This window comes from Podarcis melisellensis (genome assembly GCF_964234715.1).
Source record: "Podarcis melisellensis genome assembly, chromosome: 1".
NCBI lineage: Eukaryota > Metazoa > Chordata > Lepidosauria > Squamata > Lacertidae > Podarcis > Podarcis melisellensis.
Window position 1 is genome coordinate 81,132,640 of NC_138528.1, and position 19,875 is coordinate 81,152,514.

At 42.0% G+C, this 19,875-nt stretch overlaps 1 protein-coding gene across 1 annotated transcript in view; it reads right to left on the bottom strand.

The window, feature by feature from the left end:
• ZDHHC5 (zDHHC palmitoyltransferase 5) overlaps positions 1–19,593 on the bottom strand; it is a 41,031-nt gene extending 21,438 nt beyond the window's left edge. Inside the window, exons 1-2 of the mRNA XM_081904962.1 lie at positions 19,446–19,593; positions 6,499–7,903 (exon numbers count right to left, since the gene is read on the bottom strand). Coding sequence (XP_081761088.1) covers positions 6,499–6,602 — 104 coding nt within the window. The 5' untranslated portion in view covers positions 6,603–7,903; positions 19,446–19,593. The remainder of the gene's footprint in view (positions 1–6,498; positions 7,904–19,445) is intronic.
• Positions 19,594–19,875: the final 282 nt, after the last annotated feature.

Here is a 19,875-nt window from a genome sequence, read left to right on the forward strand (position 1 = left end):
TTAAAGGAATTGCAGTGGGGCAACGATCCTATAAATTAAAAGCTTTTGCAGATGATGTGGTGTTATCACTAGAAGAACCATTGGAGTCCACCCCAAAGGTTTTAGAAGAAAATTTTAAAAATATTGAAGAAATGGCAGGATTTAAACTGAATAAAAGCAAAATGTTAGTGAAAAATATGAAGGAGAGGGGGGGGGGGGGAGAATTAAAGGAAAAAACAGGTCCTATAATAGAGAAAAAAGTAAAATACTTGGGGGTATGAGAGAAGAGTCAGTAGTTGTGCTTGCACTAATAGGTGAGGAAATGTATTTAGGAAGCCCTGGAAGTGAAATTTAGGTTGTGAGGTAGGATGATGAGAACCAAGACTTTCAAGATAGCTTTCTCTGAAATCCTACCAGTTTCACACACAGAGCCAGCTAGACAGGCACAGCTTTGCAGTATCAATGAGTGGATGAGATGGTGGTGTCAGGAGGAAGGATTTGGATTTTTCAGGTACTAGGGAATGTTTTAGGACAAGCTGAACCTGTACAAAAGGGTCAAGCTCCACTTGAAAAAGGATGGAACCTGACTGCTGATGCTTAATATAAAAAATGTGTCACAGCAGTTTTTAAACTGATTGCAGGGGGTGAAGCCAACGGAAGCAAATCTTCCCACTAAGGCGTAAGGGGTATGATTGTTTAAAGGGGTACTGGCAGTGCAGAGGCACATGACAGAAGTTCAGAAGGACGAAAGCACCATAGACTAAAATGAAAAATGACAAAGACAGTCACTTAATGCTATGTTGCATACAACTGAGTAAGTGTCCCATTAGTGCAAGGATTTCTGCTTGTGCGTTGGGACTTTCTTCCCCTTCCTCTCATCTGGTGCCCTCTTAATCTGTTCTAGGGATTCCCCCACCACTCTGAATAATATCTGAGGACAGCAAAGAGAGCCATTTACTTAAAAGTAGGTTGGATACAACCAACAAAATTCAAGTGTTTATATGCTAGAAGACTCGAGTCAAGATGGATGAGCTGGACTACTTGGACTTTGAGGAAAATACAGTAATAGTAGGTGGTGTGTCTGGAGTTTTAATCCTAGAATAACAGGCGGGTATGATTTTAGAATGTAGTAATCTGATTGGCTGTTAGAGCCGTCCAATCTGGCTTCAGAAGGGAAGTTTAAATCAGCCTATCAGGTGTGACCTAGGGTGTGAATAAAGGATACATAGCCTGGGGTCTGGGAGGGTCAAGCAGGCAAGCACAGACAGAGCCACACCCGATAGGCTGGTTCAAACTTCCCTTCTAAAATTTTACATTCTAAAATCCTACCTGCCTATTATTCTAGGATTAAAGCTTAAGACATAACAGTAGGCATAACAGAAACCTGGTAGAATGGACAGAACCAATGCACACAGTTATCTCTAGATACAAACCCTATAGGAAGGACAGGATGGGGCATACTGAGGTGGTGTTACTCTATGTATGCCAAAGAGGACATGGAGTCCAATAAGCTGGAAATTCCCAAAGGCACAGATTCTTCCTTAGAGTTGTTGTGGGTAGTGATATCGAGCCTCAAAAGGTAATTTAGCACTAGAGAAATGCTGTTGCTCCCCCTGACCAAAATGCTCAATGATCTTGAAAAGGAGAATGAGAAATCAATGGAGAATTAAATCAAGGAGGCATCTAATAGAGGAAATGCTGCAGTAATAGGTGACTACCATTATCCTCACATGGACTAAGTGCATATTTGATTCTAGATACTCAAAATGACCCTGCCTTAGAACAACAGGTAATGGAACTGAACAGAGGAGTGATGACCCTGGGGACTTAATCTTGAGTGGCCCCCAGGACCTGGTGCAAGTGTAGTTGAATCAGTTGAGAACTGTGGTCATAATACTATCAAATTCAGTGTATGTGAACAGACAATTGCAAAAACAAACAAACAAACGAAACAACAACCCCTGAACCCAGTCACATGTGACTTCAAAAAGAGGAAACTTCCCAGAAAAAGGAAGTTGAAAGGCAAAGTCAAGGAGGTCATATCTACCCAAAATGTTTAAATGTTGTTTTAAATTATAAATTCGAAGTTCAGCTAGAATGTATTCTAGAGATCAAGAAAAGTACACCAGGGCCAAGAGAATGCCTGCATGGTTAACAAGCTTGAATGTGACAATCAATCTCTGTATATTTTGCTAATGAATAATGTTACAAGGTAAGATATTCTGAAGACAGCAAAATAAGCCTACTAGAAAAACAAGATTTTTTTCCTGCTGTCACTCTGCAAAAAGAGTAATCAGCATTTACAATACTATAAATTTACTGCTCAGATTCTCAGGACCATATCCCAAACTAAATGAAAGGCGAGGCGATTGAGAAATTCATAGCATACAACACAGAATGAAAAACAACTTCAAGTACTCTTGAATGTAGACACCCCCAAGATCTGTTGAATCATGTTTTTCACTGTAGATAACAGGCTTCTTGGAAGCTCAGCTATTACTGCCTGCCAAATATACTGAGTCACATCTTCAGACCTAGAAGGCTCTCTTTTAATCAACAACTGGACTGAGATATTTGCTCCAATTTTATTAGGCAAAAAGACGCTTTAAAGCACACATTCAAGAATCTTGCATCTTGTAACCTGCAAGGTTAAGCATGTCTGCTACAAGCAGCAAATAAATTAGTGAAAGAAAGCTAAATTATATGTGTGTACTGCTGAGGAGCTCAGCTAAATGAACACTACAGGAGCCAAACAATAGTTCTGCCCTCATCACAGCATAGCAGAATTGCATCATATTGTGAATGGGAAACTGTGTAGCACAGTCCAATGACCACTGCTGACATGCCGGCTCATACTAATCATCATCAATGTATTATTAATTACTATTTATTTATTTATTAATTACAGTGTTCAAAACCCCACAGGTGCCAGGCGCGTTTTGCGACTGGCGCAGGTTGAATTATTACCATGTGGAGATCTCTGGATGCCAGGTTGGCGACTAATATCTCCATCTGTCTGGGCCCTCCAGCTTTCTTAAGCAGGTAAGCAGAAGAACTTATTTATTGCATTTACATCCTATCCTTTTCTCCAAGGAGTACATGGTTCACCTTCCTCCTCAGTTAATCCCTACAACAACTCTGTAAGGTAGGTTAAACAAAGAGGCTGTGACTGGTCCAAGGTCATCCAGTGAGCTCCATGACTGAGTGGGAATTTGAACCCTGATCTCCCAGGTCCTAGTCTGACACTCTAACCACTACACCACACTGACTTCCAAGAGCACTTCTGCTATGGGGCAGCTATAAAAATTAAGTGGATATATAAATATGGGGAAAGCAAAATGTCACTTACAGAAGGATCTGAAATATTTTCCATGAGGCTTGAATTTGTTTTATTCAGAATAATGTTTTAATGTGTTGTAAACCACTTTGAGCTTTTTTCTTTAAAATATAAAGCAGTATAGAAATAATAGCTATTATTTTTATTATTATTTCTTCAAACACACACCCATGGCATCTTGGTTTAAGATATATAAGGTTAGCTTATACATCTAAGTTCCTAACACTGGTGATGAAGTTGACAGTAGACAACAAAAGCTTATGTCATAATTAATTTGAACTTTTGTATCCTCTCAGACACAAGGCTTCAATGGAATAAGTACAGAATCAGCTTAAGTCAGTCAAATAAGAAAATAAGTGATGCAGATGCGGGAGTTAAAGTTATCTTTATACTTCAGTAACACCCTGCATCACTTTTGAAAGAAATTATTAAACTCGAACCCCTATTCCTACAATAATGTGAAAATGCTACATGCCCATCTCAGGTACATGTTGGGAAGTATTTTTTAAAGTATGCTTCAGACACTACATGTTAACAGGTCTTCAAACATCAGGAGTACAACTATGTTGCTTGTGAAACTTTCAATTATGAGACAGAAGCAGCCCTCAGAAATAGAGGTGATGTTCAGAAATGCCATGGAGCATGGAGAGAATTACATTAAATCCATGGCTCCCACCCCAAATGACTCTGAATAAAACTTAAATGTCAGGAGGGCTTCAATCCTTCTTGAAGAGAAGGATAGTTATGATTCAATTTTAAAATGTTATAAAGTAGGCTAGCCAACTGCAACTAATCTAGAATTAACTGACTGAATTTTCATTCTGAACAAGCCATATATATGTATACATATTTCTAGCTTATAAAGCATAGGAACATCCAGTAAATACAATTGTAGCTCTCTGCAGAATGCTTCTATAGTATACTTATGGTGGGGAAAAAGTTTAAATGCTGTACTACTTTTTATGAGTACCTTCTGTGGATACATACCTGTTACAACAACTAGCCCCATAAATGCCATCAAAAATTGCTTTCCTGTTACTAAGTTCACTGATTATGTATTAAATAAAAGGAGTAACTTAAAGGATTCCACTAATAGAATTCAAGCACATCACATGGAAGTGATATATACATTTCAGACAAGGTCTGCTAACAGTTGTGGTATAGTTATGAGCTGCTGAGATAGCTCTGTTGGTAGAACATGAAACTCTTCATCTCAGAGTTGTGGGTTTGAACCCCATGTTGGGCAAAAGATTTCTGCATTGCAGGGAGTTGGACGAGATAACTCATGTGGTCCCAACTTTACAGTTCTATGATTCTAAGATAGCCTCTTCCTTAAGCATTACTTGTTATACTACCTGGTGAAGAATTGGTATATTTATTTATCCAGAGGCTATGTGCTAGCAAACTTAAACTTTCTGCTATGCAGCATTTTAAACAATCATATTTTGTATGACCAAAAACTTCTGTGCACAAATCACTCTTCTCGCCCTGTACATTACTTAGTTCAACTTGACTTCACAAAAAACTATCATGGAAAACTATATCACTGTGTGTGTGCAAATGTTTTAAAAAGTATTTGAATCATATACAGTGGTACCTTCGGTTAAGTACTTAATTCGTTCCGGAGGTCTGTACTTAACCTGAAACTGTTCTTAACCTGAAGCACCACTTTAGCTAATGAGGCCTCCTGCTGCCGCTGGAGCACTATTTCTGTTCTCATCCTGAAGCAAAGTTCTTAACCTGAAGCACTATTTCTGGGTTAGCGGAGTCTGTAACCTGAAGCGTATGTAACCCGAGGTACCACTGTATTGTATAAAATTATCCCTTCAAGTGTGCACAATTTAGCCATTTTTTCATACACATCACTGCAATTATTTAACATGAAGACCAATAACAACCTCAATGGTAAACCAGGATAACAGCTCATGAGACAATCCCACCTGTGGCTTATTTTCCTGCCCAAGTATCCAAACTCCTTGTATGACAAGCACTCTGTTCAACAGAAACTGTTTTTGTAGTATGCCATTCACAATCTCAGATTGCCTATTGCAATTCTCTTTAATAAATGTCAGTGGACATTTTTCACAGCAACAGATTCTGAAACACAACTGGCAACTTCGAAGGTAAGGAGGCTTTCAGTTTTTATAATTAATTGTAATTGATTTTACTCACTGTATGATTTTTAAATATACCATTTAGACTCTGGTAATTAAGCAGCATATAAATATGTTAAATAAAACAAATAACAACCAGACAAGTTATTTAGGCTATTTTAATGGTCTCACAGCCTTCAATTAAGTTATGCTTAACAGATATTACTCTATACAGTCAACATATCTGATTATTTTGACTACAAATAAGCCTCCCAATGCTGAGCAAGCTTTCCCTTTTTATCTGGCAGATAAATCTTCCCCTATTCACCATGGCAAAAAACATCACTCCTCTGCATTACAGGTAGAATTGTGAACCCCAATATCTACAGTAACCTCAGTGCTTGTGCCCAAACTAAGCTCTCACACTTCCCAGCAGAGTGAAACATTATTTTATCTACTGGATGTGCATTTTAATCTAGGTTCCACTTACATTTCATTCCAAGAGGTCCCTATAATAAAAGCTGTAGGAATGGCTCTCTTCCACCAGAGAAAAACTGAAGTGTAACCTTGGCCATTGCAAGTGAGCAAGATGTGGTGGCCTGGTTTGCACACACAAATCCTGCCTTAGTAAGACAGGATATGCCCGAGTATTATACACTCACATGGTGGTTCTTTGCTAACTGAAAACTATGGCTTCTCTGGCAGTCCACTTCACACATAATGGGAAACTATGCTTAACTTTGGCTTCCGGGTTTGTTTCCACATACCTATACAGTATTGTAGGAGCAAAAGCAAGTGCATATACAACCAATACCTTTCCCCTTAAACTTATATTTAATATGCCCATAAACATGACTGCAAAGTTCAACAAAACTAAACAAAATTAGTCATCAAATCAGTGGGTTCTGAGTGCCCTGATTCAGATTACCATTTCTGTAAAGTCAGCATAACAAAAATGAGTACACGGCTGGTTTTTTTCTATCCAGGAGTACTGGATTTCCTTAACAGCCTCTAGACTTACATGCAAAACTGCCAACCCAGTCTATTTATGCCCCCCTTCCCCAAATATTATATATTTTCTTGACTCACGTAAAAGCAAAGAAGAGTGTGGTGGATCCTACTAGGAAGATTGCAGCCGCTGATACAGGGACATACTTGCTGGGTTTGAATCTCTTTCCAGATGCTGCTGGCATGTTGGAGCTCTGATCGATGATCTGCCCTGCAGCATAGCCTAGGCCCAACTGGAGTCAGAAAGGACAAGAAAATGCAGGAGGGACCTTCAAAAAGAAAAGCAACCGAGCAAAGGAGAGACTTTTAAATCTGTATTCAAGTTCTTGTAGTTAGCTGTTACGAGTCAGATCAGATTTATGAGTCAGTATGATCCAGATGAAAATGAATAGTAGTATGCACAACCAAAGTAAGTGTCACAGAAGACAACAATGGGAATTCTATATGTAGTCCCAAGATTCTTGTGGGGCAAGGAAAATAGAAAATATAAAATGAGAGCTTGTACTCCAATTGAAAATTCTAGTGGTTCAAGAAATTGTGCAGGTTCCTGTACCAGGAAAGCCCTGTAAAAATGTGCGCTTCCTAGAGTAGAGTAGAGATGATCCTCTTCTGAGGTGACACAGAGTTGAAAAATGCAGCAAATGAAGTATCAGAATTGGGCTAGACGTTTTAGTGCAAGAGTGCAGGATGAGCCAAATAAGCACCCCAAGGAAGGTGATCAATGAAAGACACAAAGTATATACTAGGTTTTGATGGTTTGCTTTGTTATTATTTTTGTTTCAGAAAACACATGGTAATTTTGCAATGTAGACTCTGGAACAAGTTTCTCCTTTTTAATCTGTTTGTTGTTGCTCAGCGGAAGGTTATTGTGTTAGCAAATCTGCCATGCTTGTGCACATCATTCTCTGCCCCCCACCTCGTGCCGCAAATGTTCTCTTCTTTTAAAGTAGGAGCACTCTCCCCTGATTTCACCAGGAACTAGGGTTGTCTGGCATTCGTTGTTTAATTTTGTTTATTTCTCTCTTGACTACTAAATCCGGGTAACAGCTGGTGCAAGGTTGAGCTGAAAATCCTTTTCTTTCAAGGGGGAGTAGGGGGCACACTGCAAGGCTGGTCTTGCGTTTTAGTCTCCTTATTTGTTCCCTTGTGTACAACACCAAAAATCCTTCAACAAGTCCAGTTTTACTGGTAAAAATTGAAAATTAAGTTTGAGATTGCTTCATTAATTATGGATCAGTTGTGTCTGGAGTAGACCCAGTTAGAGACTGAGTTTTCAAATGTTTTCTTAAAAATCCAAAATGTAACTGACAGTAAAAAGAAAAGATGCCTGGGACCTTCACACCCATGTCCTAGAGCACTTTGTCTGCTCCAAACTGTTGCAGTCTCATGCCCCCTTCACACAAATAAAATTAATCCTTATTCATTCATATTAGCTTTAAAAGTCTTTAAATCATTTTGCCAACTTGTCATCTTGAGCTTCTTGTACCTAGAAGAGATAAAAATAAGGTTAAGCATTCAAGAGAAAGTGCAATGCAGTACTGATCCTTAGTACAGATCTGAGAGTTAAGAGCCAAAGTACTTTTCCCATATGAGAACCTATAATTATGGGTAACAGTCTTATGTGACTCAGTTTCCACATCTGTCAAACTTGTGAGACATGTTATATTTAGGACACACATCAGGACATATTTTGCACTCAGGGAGCTTCAAACATCCACTAACTCATTCCGGATTTTGGGATTATCTAAAATTATCTATTAATGTTAATAAAACTGAAACCCAAAACCCGGTGGCTTACCTTTATTTTCAGCATATTCAGAGCCAGGACTCCACTCTTTTAAAAAGGCAGATTTACAAAATTACTACACTTCAAAAGAAAGTGTACATTAAGGCAGCTAACTCTTTGTTCTACTAGAATTAGGTGATTGTTTCTCAAAATGTCAGGGTCAAATATTGCATGGCTCGTATCTTAAAAGGCAGACTCTTTACTATTATACAGTTTTTATCCTTAAAATAGATTTGCAGAACCTAACTTTCAGATCTGTTACTTTGCCCATCAATCCTTTAAGCCTCTCCCCAGCTATGCACATGCCCTTTGACTGTATTTCCCATTGGTCAGATTCTCTCTCTTTCCTTCTGAACTGCCTTCTGGATGTTGCTTGCAAGATGATTAATAGCCCTCTCTTTCCCTTGTAGGTTTAACAAATAGATTCCTACAAGCAGGAACCTTGTAGTGTTTTCCAGCTCATAAGCTGTTGCGCATCCCCAACTAATAAAAGAACTCCTGTTCAGCAGCCAGCCTGGATCAGGAGCTTTGGAATGCTGGTCAGTGTTGCCACCCTCCCCCCCGCCATGGGGTGGGGTTTCAGGGAGGTTATTGCTGAGTCCCCCAAGCCTTTCCTTACCCCACTATATAATACCAAAGGGTTCTGTACTGGTTGCAAGCCCAGTTGATAACTAAGCAGTTTATAACAATATGCCGGGGGGGGGCCTTCTAAGAAGTGTGGTAAAGGGGAAATCTGTGCTTTTTTCTTTTTATCTTCATGCTATTTTTCTGCAGGCACATCTGGAAAAACACCTTGCCCTGAAGGAAGGGGGGAAGAAAGAAGCTTGGGGATTCCACCCATCCTGCTCCCATTGTGGCCCCTCCATCATCCAAATGTCATCACATGGATTCCTGTAGAACCAACTTGCCCTGAGGAGACTGGAAAAGAGAAACAGCCTGGTGAACAGCCAACACCCAGCTGCCATAGCAACCCTTCCCCCAAACTGCAGTCACAGTTTAGCTTCTTTGCTACCTATCAACAAGAACATCCCACAAAGAAGGGAGGTGTGATCAGTAGTAATGAAAAACTCATATGAGAAATGAGACATCTGAAGAGTGAACTACCGTATTTTTCGCACGATTGGACGCACCGGACCATTGGACGCAGCTAGTTTTTTTTGGGGGGGGGAATAAAGGAAAAAAAATTTCCCTTTGGTTTTCCCCACCCGCCAGGCAGCAGGCTGCTATCCGCAGCGTGGGGATCCCTGCAGGGAACTCTGCTTTCAGGGCGCCCGATGCTCCGGGAAGCAGGCTGCTATCTGCAGCGTGGGGAGTCCTGTGGGGAACTCCTGCAGGGCTCCCCACTCTCCGGATGTCTGCCTGGCGTGAGGGGCGCTCTGCTTCAGGGCGCCCCACCCGCCGGGCGGCAGGCGGCTATCCGCAGCGTGGGGAGCCCTGCGGGGAACTCCTGCAGGGCTCCGCACGCTGCGCGCTGCGGATGTGTGCTGGGCGCGAGAGGCGCTCTGCTTTAGGGCGCCCCACCCGCCGGGCGGCAGGCTGCTATCCGCAGCGTGGGGAGCCCTGCAGGGAACTCCTGCAAGGCTCCCCACACTGCGGATGTGTTCCCGAAGCGCCGGGCGCTCTGCTTTCAGGGCGCCTGACGCTCCGGGAAGCAGGCTGCTATCCGCAGCGTGGGGAACCCTGCGGGGAACTCCTGCAAGGCTCCCCACGCTGCGGATGTGTTCCCGAAGCACCAGGCGCTCTGCTTTCAGGGCGCCCGACGCTCCGGGAAGCAGGCTGATATCCTCAGCCTAGACACGGCTAGCGGAGCGCTAATCCCGAAGCTTGGGGCGTGCGGAGCTCAGCGCGCCCCAAGCTTCTGGGTGCCGGCAAGGTCTAGACGGCTAGCGGAGACCTTGCCGGCACCCAGAGGTTTGGGGTGCGCTGAGCTCCGCGCGCCCCAAGCTTCGGGATTAATGCAGCGCTCCGCTAGCCATGGGAGAGCTGGGTCTCCGGATAGCTTCCTATCCGGATAGCGCACCGATATCCGGATAGCGCACCGACCCCTTTCACTCTCCAGGCTTCAGTGAAAGCCTGCATTCGCTCCATAGGACGCACACACATTTTCCCTTGCTTTTTAGGAGGGGAAAAGTGCGTCCTATGGTGCGAAAAATACGGTAATTGACATGATACAGGGAACTGTGGGATTAAATCATTTAACAAAGACGTTTCAGGACTTTAAAACCCACTTTTCCAATTATTTACTAAGTAAGATAGTACTGTCTCTCAGAACAACTTTTGAAAAAGAAACATCAACAATCAGAGTAGAATAAGACTATTGTTTGAGATTACAGGATGAGTCTGGCCCCTAGAAATACAGTAGGAGGTCTGTATACTTTGACTACCCAAATCCAAATAAAATTTCACGAAAGAGCTATTCCCTAGGGCCTAGAGCCAACTATAGGCTGAGTTATTTTAACTGGACCAGACAACAAATTCCAAGGCCAATAGAAACATAGCAAGAAGGTGTGGTACTCAATGTCTAGGAGTAACTATATTAAATGTGATGATCCCACTAGAATATCACAGAACCCTGCATGACGGTACAATAAATGAATATGTACAGAATTTTTTTACAATACCTCTAGTTCAAAGTTACCCATCTCCAATAAAAAAGGGAGTCGAAATACAGAGGACAAAGGAACTAGAGAAAGGAAGAACATAAGGGGGGAAAGGCAATAAATCTGTATATAATTTAACTGTACATCCAGAATGTAGCCATTTGGGCTCTCTGGAGCAAAGGGGTAAGAAATGGTGCTAATGGAAATTCCAGGGCAGGCAGTGAGAGACGACAGACAAGACCTTGCAGACAGTAACTATACTAAGACTATTTACTTATGGAAACCATCCTCCACTGCTGTTTAACCATGCTGATCCCCCTTTGTCTTATATGCATATTTTTTGAGCAGTGACATGAATTTTATTTGACCTTCTACATAGCTTTAAATAACTTCCAGGCTTCCTGGTGGGATCTGATACTTCTGTGTCTTACCATCTTCCTTTTAACAGATTCAAAGGTGGGATTAAACTAATGGGTCCCCTCAGCGGAAGTCCTGTGCAAAGACTAATAAAATAATAATAATAATAATAATAATAATAATAATAATAATAATAATAATAATAATAATGTATTTATACCCCGCCCATCTGGCTGGGTTTCCCCAGCCACTCTGGGCGGTTTCCAACAAAAGAAATAAAATACAGTAAGACATCAATCATTAAAAACTTCTCTAAACAGGGCTGCCTTCAGATGTCTTCTAAACGTGAGATAGTTGTTTATTTCTTTGACATCTGATGGGAGGGCGTTCCACAGAGTGGGCATCACTACCTGTTTCTCTGTGCAATGGGGCTTCCCCCACCCCATACACATGCTAAAAGTAATTGACTCTGGGAGGATCAGGGAAAACCCTGGAGGAGAGGGCGATTGCTATGCATGGCAAGGAAGAACATGACACTGAATTTCTAATTTGGTAGAACTGCACTCTACACACACACAAAGAAATATAGTGAAATGTTGGCCTTTCTGGGAAATTTCCCACACTCACATGCTAAATTAAATTAAAAATAAATCTGATAGCATTTGTTCAATTATTTCCAAGCAGACTGACAGCATTTCTAGAAGTGATTAGAGGAGGAATGACTACTGCAGAGAGTGCAGAGAGAAGAAACACCAAGATGCATCTGCAGCAGCAGAACAATCTGCCCCAGCTGCAACAACCATGCCTGTCCCATATCAGTCTCTACAATCACAACAAGCGCTGTAACCTTCCAACAGTTTAACCCTCAAAGTGTCTCCTATTGTCTCCAAAGACAGACGCATGCCAACCAACCGGACAGCACTTACATCTTCTATTAGATCCTGAGGACTGCTTTGGATAATTCAATAGTTGCCTCATTTTATTGGTTGTATGACTAAATGTTGCATGGCAAAATGTGTGGGGGGTTTTTAAACCAGAAATGTTATCTGACAGACCTATGGTCCCCCAAAAAGCTTTTGTTGCTTTGCCCACCAGCAACTGAGTGAAAACAACAAGCATTTATGTTCCTACATTTTCTACTTATATGCCACTTGAAAAGAAAGTGGTTAAGAATTCAGAAACTGATGCTAGTCAAGACACATTGAAATTAATGGATCTAAGTTAATCACATCAATTAATTTCAACAGAACTTACTATGAACAGAACTAAGATTAGAAGCAATCCTGAAAACTAACCATGATTTAACTCTTGCATGTAACAGCAGTAATTTAGCTGTTATTGTCAACCAGTGATGTGGGGTTTCTGGAAAACTTCTGGAGGGAATTTCGATACAAATTATAGAGTAAATTGCATGAGATAATTTGTGGTGCCTTAAGTGATTTAAATTAGAATATTTATTTTATTTGTATTTAGAGGAAAAAGCCAAAAACATTGCCAAGCTTTTAAAATATTTATTAGTAACTGGCATGCATTCAGTATTATGAACAAACTTATGAAAGTGAAAAGTTTCTATGGAGAAATAAAGCACTGGAAAATGTTACACCCACATCACTATCTCAGCTAGACAATCTACTTCCAGAATCCTTTTAAAAGCAGCAAATCTATTTGTTTGCTCCATTACCTTCAGTATAGGTCCATCTTTTCCCAGGCACAGGTCAAATAAATGCATTTCTCTCTAGAAAAATACCAGTCGCAATATTTTCCTTTCAAGATGCCCGTTCCCCCCCCAAATGCTCAAATTACAACCGCTTATATGCAGATTTGCACCTCCATAAATTGTACAGTTTCAACTACATCCTGCTAGAGGGAAGGGCATATGCCTCCCTACAGCCCCCCAGGATGACCTACCATACTGTTTTGAAAAGTACCCCAGTGCCCTATATCAGCTTTTTAGGGGGCACATAGGGAAGAGGGTATTGGCAAAAATCATCTCCCTGTACCCTTCTTCCAGCACACCACTACTCTTACCACAAGACTCAATCCAAATCAACACTTGCTATTTCAAACAATTGCCCCAAATTTCAACTGTATATAATAATGAAAACTCAATGAGTACTATGTTGTTTGCTGGCATACAGAATAAGAATTCTAATTCAGGTAAGAGCTTGTCAATGGAGTTTCATGCTGCAGCATTACCTGAACCATCCTCAGCAAACTGCTTATTCTGTTATTTATGTTATATCAAATTAGAAAAAAATACTTGGTGTTCAGTTTTAATTTTCTGCAATATCTTCTTCCAATGTGACTCAGACACCTCATTTCCAGCACATCTGATATTACCCTCTTTATTCACTCTTCCTTCTTAAAAAAAATATTTTCTGACTTGAATTATCAGCCCTCACACTTTTCACACATTATCATCTTCCTATAGTTAAATAATGAACATGTACAGTGGACGCTTGGGTTGTGAATGTGATCCGTGCGGGATGCACGTTCGCAATCCGCGTATGCGCACGCGTGGATTGTGGTTCGATGTTTCTGCGCATGCGCAAAGCGCGATTTAGCACTTCTGTGCATGCGCAACTGCCGAAACCCAGAAGTAACCCGTTCCGGTACTTCCGGGTTTTGGCGGTCCGCAACCCAAAAAAACACAACCTGAAGTGGCTGTAACCCGAGGTATGACTGTATTGCTGATTTTCACCCTGAAGCCCTTTCATTCAGCCACCATGCTTCCCGATTTACCAAGGTTACCAATACAGTATAAGTAAAATGACTCTCTAAAGTGTTCCCTGGTATTATTTTCTTTATGTTCAAATATTACCTTCTATAGCCTTTCTGGTTGTCTCTTATCCACCTAAGCTTCCTTTTATTAGAAGAATCTGTTTCGTGATTTTCCCCACCTTTCCCCAGACACCATTACTCAGGTCACCATTACTTACTTACCCACACTGTTTTTTCACCTCACTGAACTTAACTCCAAACCCTTAGTCAAGGCAGCCAGTTTTGAAATTCACCCATTCCCCCCCACAACTTTCCCCAATTCCTTATCCATTACATTTTCATTAAAGCGTCAATAGTCTCAGGTGAACCATCACAGCAGTACCTTAAATCTGCCTCCTTACACAAGCTCCACTATTCTTTACACCTCCAATTCATACATATACAAAGGCTGTACTACTGATTACAATTTCGTCAGCTCCCTAAACCCATAATTTTCTCATTCTAGAACACTATCAACAGTGTTTATATTAGGCATTAGTCTTCCTGAAACAATACCATATTCTTTTTTCAAAAACTTATTGGCATCTCACTCACCACCTCAAAGTACCTTATTTTTCGCTCCATAAGATGTACGTTTTTCCTCCTAAAAAGTAAAGGGAAATGTCTGTGCATCTTATGGAGCGAGTGTGTGGTCCCTGGCAGCGGCGGAGCTGGGGACTTTGGTTTCCGGAGTGGCATGTCGCCCGTGCGAGCATCCCCCACCTGTGCGAGGGGGTGGGGAGAGGTGAGGCGGGGGAAGAGGGCTTTAGAGCACTCTTTAGAGTTCCCTCCATCTGAGGGGCTCTGTGACTTGCATGAGAGCAGCCAGGAGCCAGCACAGAGGGGGATCTTCCTCCCTCACGGGCTCTGTCAAATTGGAATGGGGAGCTTTTTTCTTGCTTTCCTCCTCTAAAAACTAGGTGCATCTTATGGTCAGGTGTGTCTTATGGAGCAAAAAATACGGTAATGCTATCTGTATTCACCAAGGCTTACTAGACTAGAATTCTAAGGATACAATTCTGTGCCACATGCTGCAGTGGGTTTTTAGCTTTTTCTATTTTATCTGTAAGCTGCCTTGAGTCCCAGACAGAGTAAAAGGTGGGAAATAATGATCATAATAGGTGGAGAGGAAGTAACGGCATATATGATACACAAGCCCACTTCTTCAAGCCACTTTACAAATTAAGCTGTTGTTTTGTTTCTCAAGCCACTTTGCACAATATAGATGTAACTGCGAAGCTTCCTAAAAACAATCTCACAAGAGCTAGTAACTGTTTAAAGTTGTTTATCCAAATAAGGCCCAGTTTTTAGCTCTAGTGCTGCAAAGTTCCAAGAATATCTTTATTCAGATCCTAAAGAGGAGTGTCTCTTAAACAGCTAACTTCAAATTATTGTCAACAGTTTTCCATCATATTAAAAAAAGTTTAGCTTGAATAGTTGTTTTTTAAAATGTCAATTTCCTGCCGTCTTAAACAACTAGGTTAATATTAATTTAGCCAATGCTCTAATACAGGGATGTCCAACAGGTTGATTGCGTTTGACTGGGATCCCCGCCCCCCAAAAAAGGGACATTCCCCCTCCATTCCTCCCTAAAAAAAGCTCAACAACTTTGACCTGAAACCTCCCCAACAAAGCGGTAGATCACTGCCAGTTTTTTATTCTGTGAGTAGATTGCAGTCTGTTGGGAGTTGGACGTCCCTGCCCTAACAGATTCACTGTGTGAAAAGAAGATATTCTATGTAAAATTAAGAACCATTTTTTCAGATATGAATATTTACACCTAAACATATGCATTTCATTCTCATTGATAAAAAAACAGCTCTAGCGTAACCAATCACCATCAGATCTTGCTTCTACGTGTAAGTATGGACTTTTTTGCAGGATGGGAGGCTGGCCCAAGGCAGAATAAAGTAGAAAACACATTACAGCAGCAATGACAATATTATCCAGTCTGCAGGTTCCTATATTCCCATATTTAAATGCACAAACTGTCACAAGTGCTATGATTCTTACATAGGGATTTTAAGGACATTATCTCTACAGTGGTACCTCCGCTTATGAACTTAATTCATTCAGGAGGTCCGTTTGTAACCTGAAACCGTTCTTAACATGAGGTGCGCTTTTGCTAATGGTGCCTCCCACTGCTGCTGCACTACTTCCGCTCGCATCCCGGGACAAAGTTCCCAACCAGGAGACCTACTTCTGGGTTAGCGGCGCTCGTAACCCGAAGCATTCATAAGGTGGGCGGTACATAACACAAGGTTCCGCTGTATAGCAAAAAGAATAGCATGCAAAATATATACAGTGCAATGTCACATACTCAGTTGCTAGATTTTGCACTGCCCTGATGGACATATGTCAAAAGACGTTTTGTCTCACAAACCAGGCCTAAACAGAAGGCCCATAATGCAAGACCTGTGCTGCTTCATGTTCCCTCCCTTATAGTCACTTTTAACAGTTTGTCTTTTCTCTCTTTCTGCTTTAAATTTATGTGAGTTATAACCACTTTTAACTATTTGCTTTTACCCCTCTCCTCTTTAAGACTTATGTGCTTTATTTTATTCACGTGTTTGTATCTTATGCTGGTCTGCGACCTTAATAAAGTTTGTTGTTGTACAGTGCAATAAAGACACACAGTCTTGCAGTAATATCCACCCTGCTCATATTAAATTAAAGCTTGCTGGCTGGGTAGACTAAAGCTGGTGCTCTTGAGCTCACTAAAGAGCTTCTGAACCAGCATATGCCTCTACTAATGGAAGTGTGGGGGCTATATTTGCATATTATCCCCCCCAGCCCCTGAAAACGGGCTGCAGATAATTGGCAGACCTGTCAGAAGAGGGAAGAAGGTGACACAGAGGCAGGAGAGGTGAAATCAACAAAAACTGCTTGCTTTCTCTTTGCTGGATCAAAAGCACTTATGTGAAAGTAAGGGCACCAACTGAAATGCGCCCACACTCAACTTAAAAACGTACACTTATTCTTTAAAGTGCTTTACAATTCTATTCGGGTTCAATATTTCCTGCTTTTCTTTTATTTTTCCAATCACATTTGAAGGGATCTCTGAAATATTCTGATATGTGTCCTTGCCTGAATAGTTGCTAGAACCTTCTTTTCTCTTCATTATCTACAGGGAAGGGCAAAGTTCTCATCATACAGTACAGGATACGTTTTCTTGCACAAAGATCAGCTTATCACTATATACTGTCTCTTCTAAGTGAACCAGGTTTTCCAAACAACTGGAAAGAATGGGAAACACATATACAGCTATGATTCATTACTGTGATTTATACTTTTCATGATAAAATACATTTAAGGAATGGAGACATTACCACAGTATACTCACTAATTAGTTAAACTTTATCAAGATTTAGATATGATGTAGTGTAACTTTTACCTAATCAAAGCCTCTATCACATGTGAATCATACTGGCCCCACCTTCAGACATGGGTGTTGATTTCACACAAACACACCATGGAAGCAAAGCTGAAAGCCCAATAACTCTCTGTGAACCACATGTACATCGCCTTGGGTTCCATAGTGGAAGAAAGGTAGGTTATAAAAAGAATAAATTTTCAAAAATAAAACAATGCCATGTGAGTCTCTCTGGGTATGCCACAGATGGGCACTACTACCAAGAAGGCTATACTCAGATGACAGAAGTGCCTGGAGTGAAGTTTCCAAAGAGGACCTTAATGCACATACAGGTTGGTATGAGAGCAGGCAGCCCTTTGGGTACTTGAGTCCTAAGCCTTGTAGGACTTTAAAGATAAGCTGCAGCACTTTGAATGGTACTTGGAAATGGACTGGAAGCCAATGTAAGTTTCTGAAGACCAGTGTGATGCGTTTCTACTGATCAGCCCCAGCCCCTGGTGGCTATATCTAGAACTAACCGCAGTTAATTCTTCAAAGATTCCCACATATAATACATTTCAGTAATTAATCCTAGGTGTTACAGAGCATAGAAAACAGTGGGCATCAGAATACTGTATAGGTGACATGCCATATAGAACAGAGGGGAACAGTTGGGGTTGCAGGGAGAATTATCAGTATGGAAATATAAAGGAGGAAACAACTGATAAATGATTGTACTGATGAAGGAGTTGTGCATGCTGTATAGGTGCAGAAGGAAAGAGGCTTAACAGAGAGAGGGGTTCAGGAAGAAAAAGGATTAACAGGTAATGACTTAAAAGGAAAAACAACAAGCTAGAATAGTACCCCCCAAAAATTTCCTAGTTAATGTTACCATGCAATCTAAGTTAATATCTAAAAGCGGCCTTCAAATTCATTTAAATTGTACATGCCTGGTATTCTTGTTGAGTTAGGATAATAAAGAAAACATAAGATACTTCAATTCCTGAAGTGCTTCTTTAAGCAAACATTAACAGATGAGGGAGAACCTGCTCCATCCATTACCAAGGTGACTTTGTGTACAGGAGATAAAAAGGTTTACTTCCTGAAAAGCAGGGCAGAGGCAAATGCTGGGATGTCTTCTTAACACTTCCAATCAGTCTTCCTTAAGTAAAAACATGGGGTCTATATAACTGCCCAGGAAGCATTTGTGAGAAATACAGATGGCATGCTCTCCTGAATAATCCCTAGAGAAGAAACTAAATTTCTTCACTTTTCCACCATATGAACACAAAGTAAGAAGCAAAGGAGAGGAGGGCTTGGTAAAGGTAAGAAGTGAAATATGATGTACAAAATATAAAAGTATCAGCTAGTTAACAAGTAAGTATCTTTGCTTTTCAGCAAGATCTTTCAAAGGGTTACTTATGGAAAGCGTTATCGTCAGGAGAATAAGTAATGCCATCTACATTTTGCAAGGCTATGATTACACACCCAACACAATATGGAAGACAAGCCCCGTTTCTACATTTCCAACTTGGTCCCCTCACTCCAGCTATCGCCACACACCTACAGGCCGGGCCCAAAACTATAATTACAAATCTATTAGTAGATACGTTACCCTTAAAACAAGCGGCCTTAAGTAGGCCACCACCTTGTCAAGTGACCACGGTTTTATAGAACAGAAAGTGGGGGGGGGGTAGAGAGAGAGAGGAGAGAGAGAGAAGGAGCTTATCGGGAAAGGAACTTATCCACTCATGAGTATTACCGACAACACAAGCTGCTACCGGCACGGAACTCAAAAGAAAAGCACTTCGCAACCCTCTAAAAGCGAAAGTAACAGTAGCTGTCGCAAAGAGCGAGCGGGGGTGCGGCTGGGGCCACCTACGCGGGAAGGGCCCTGAGGGGACGTAGGTGGGGTGGAAGTTACACTCTCGGCCAGCCCACGGCAGGAAAAGGGTGGGCTGGGGAGGTAAGGCAAGCGAGGGGGAAGCACGCGACGCGGCTACTTCCCTCACTCTTCACTACCCCGAGGAAGGGCAGGGAGACGTTAGGCCCCGCCGAGCCGTTGCTGAGGGAGTCCCTCTCCACGCCCGCCTCGCCCTTAGGTGGAGGTAAGCCTCTCCCTCCCGTGCCCTCGCTACCGTCACCCCCCGGCCCGCCTCGCCAGGCAACTCACCCGCCAAAAACGTTCCCGCTGGTGCCGCCGCCGCCGCGCCTGGCTCCCGCCCTGTGAGGCGAGGAACTCGCTCGCTCGGCCCAAGCAGTGAGGAGAAGCACCAAGCAAGGGGCGCGGGGCGCGCACGCGCGCTCTCAAAGCCGTCCGGGCTCGCGACGCGGCTCGCCGGTTGGTCAGGTTGCTGCTCGCCCGCGCTCCCCCACGCGCGCGTGCGCATTCGCTCCCCAGTACACTTCGCCTTCGCCTTCCTTCGCTCGCGCTCTCGCGGGCATGCGCGGGAAGCGATAGGCTGAATGAAGGAAAGGATTCGTTTGCGTAAAAGGGGAGGAGCCGCGCGTCTACAAATCGTGATTGAGGGAAGAGAGGAGCAGCAGCAATAGCAACAGCGGCATTTCCACACGCATGCGCCGTCTCGTGGTACCCGAGAGGA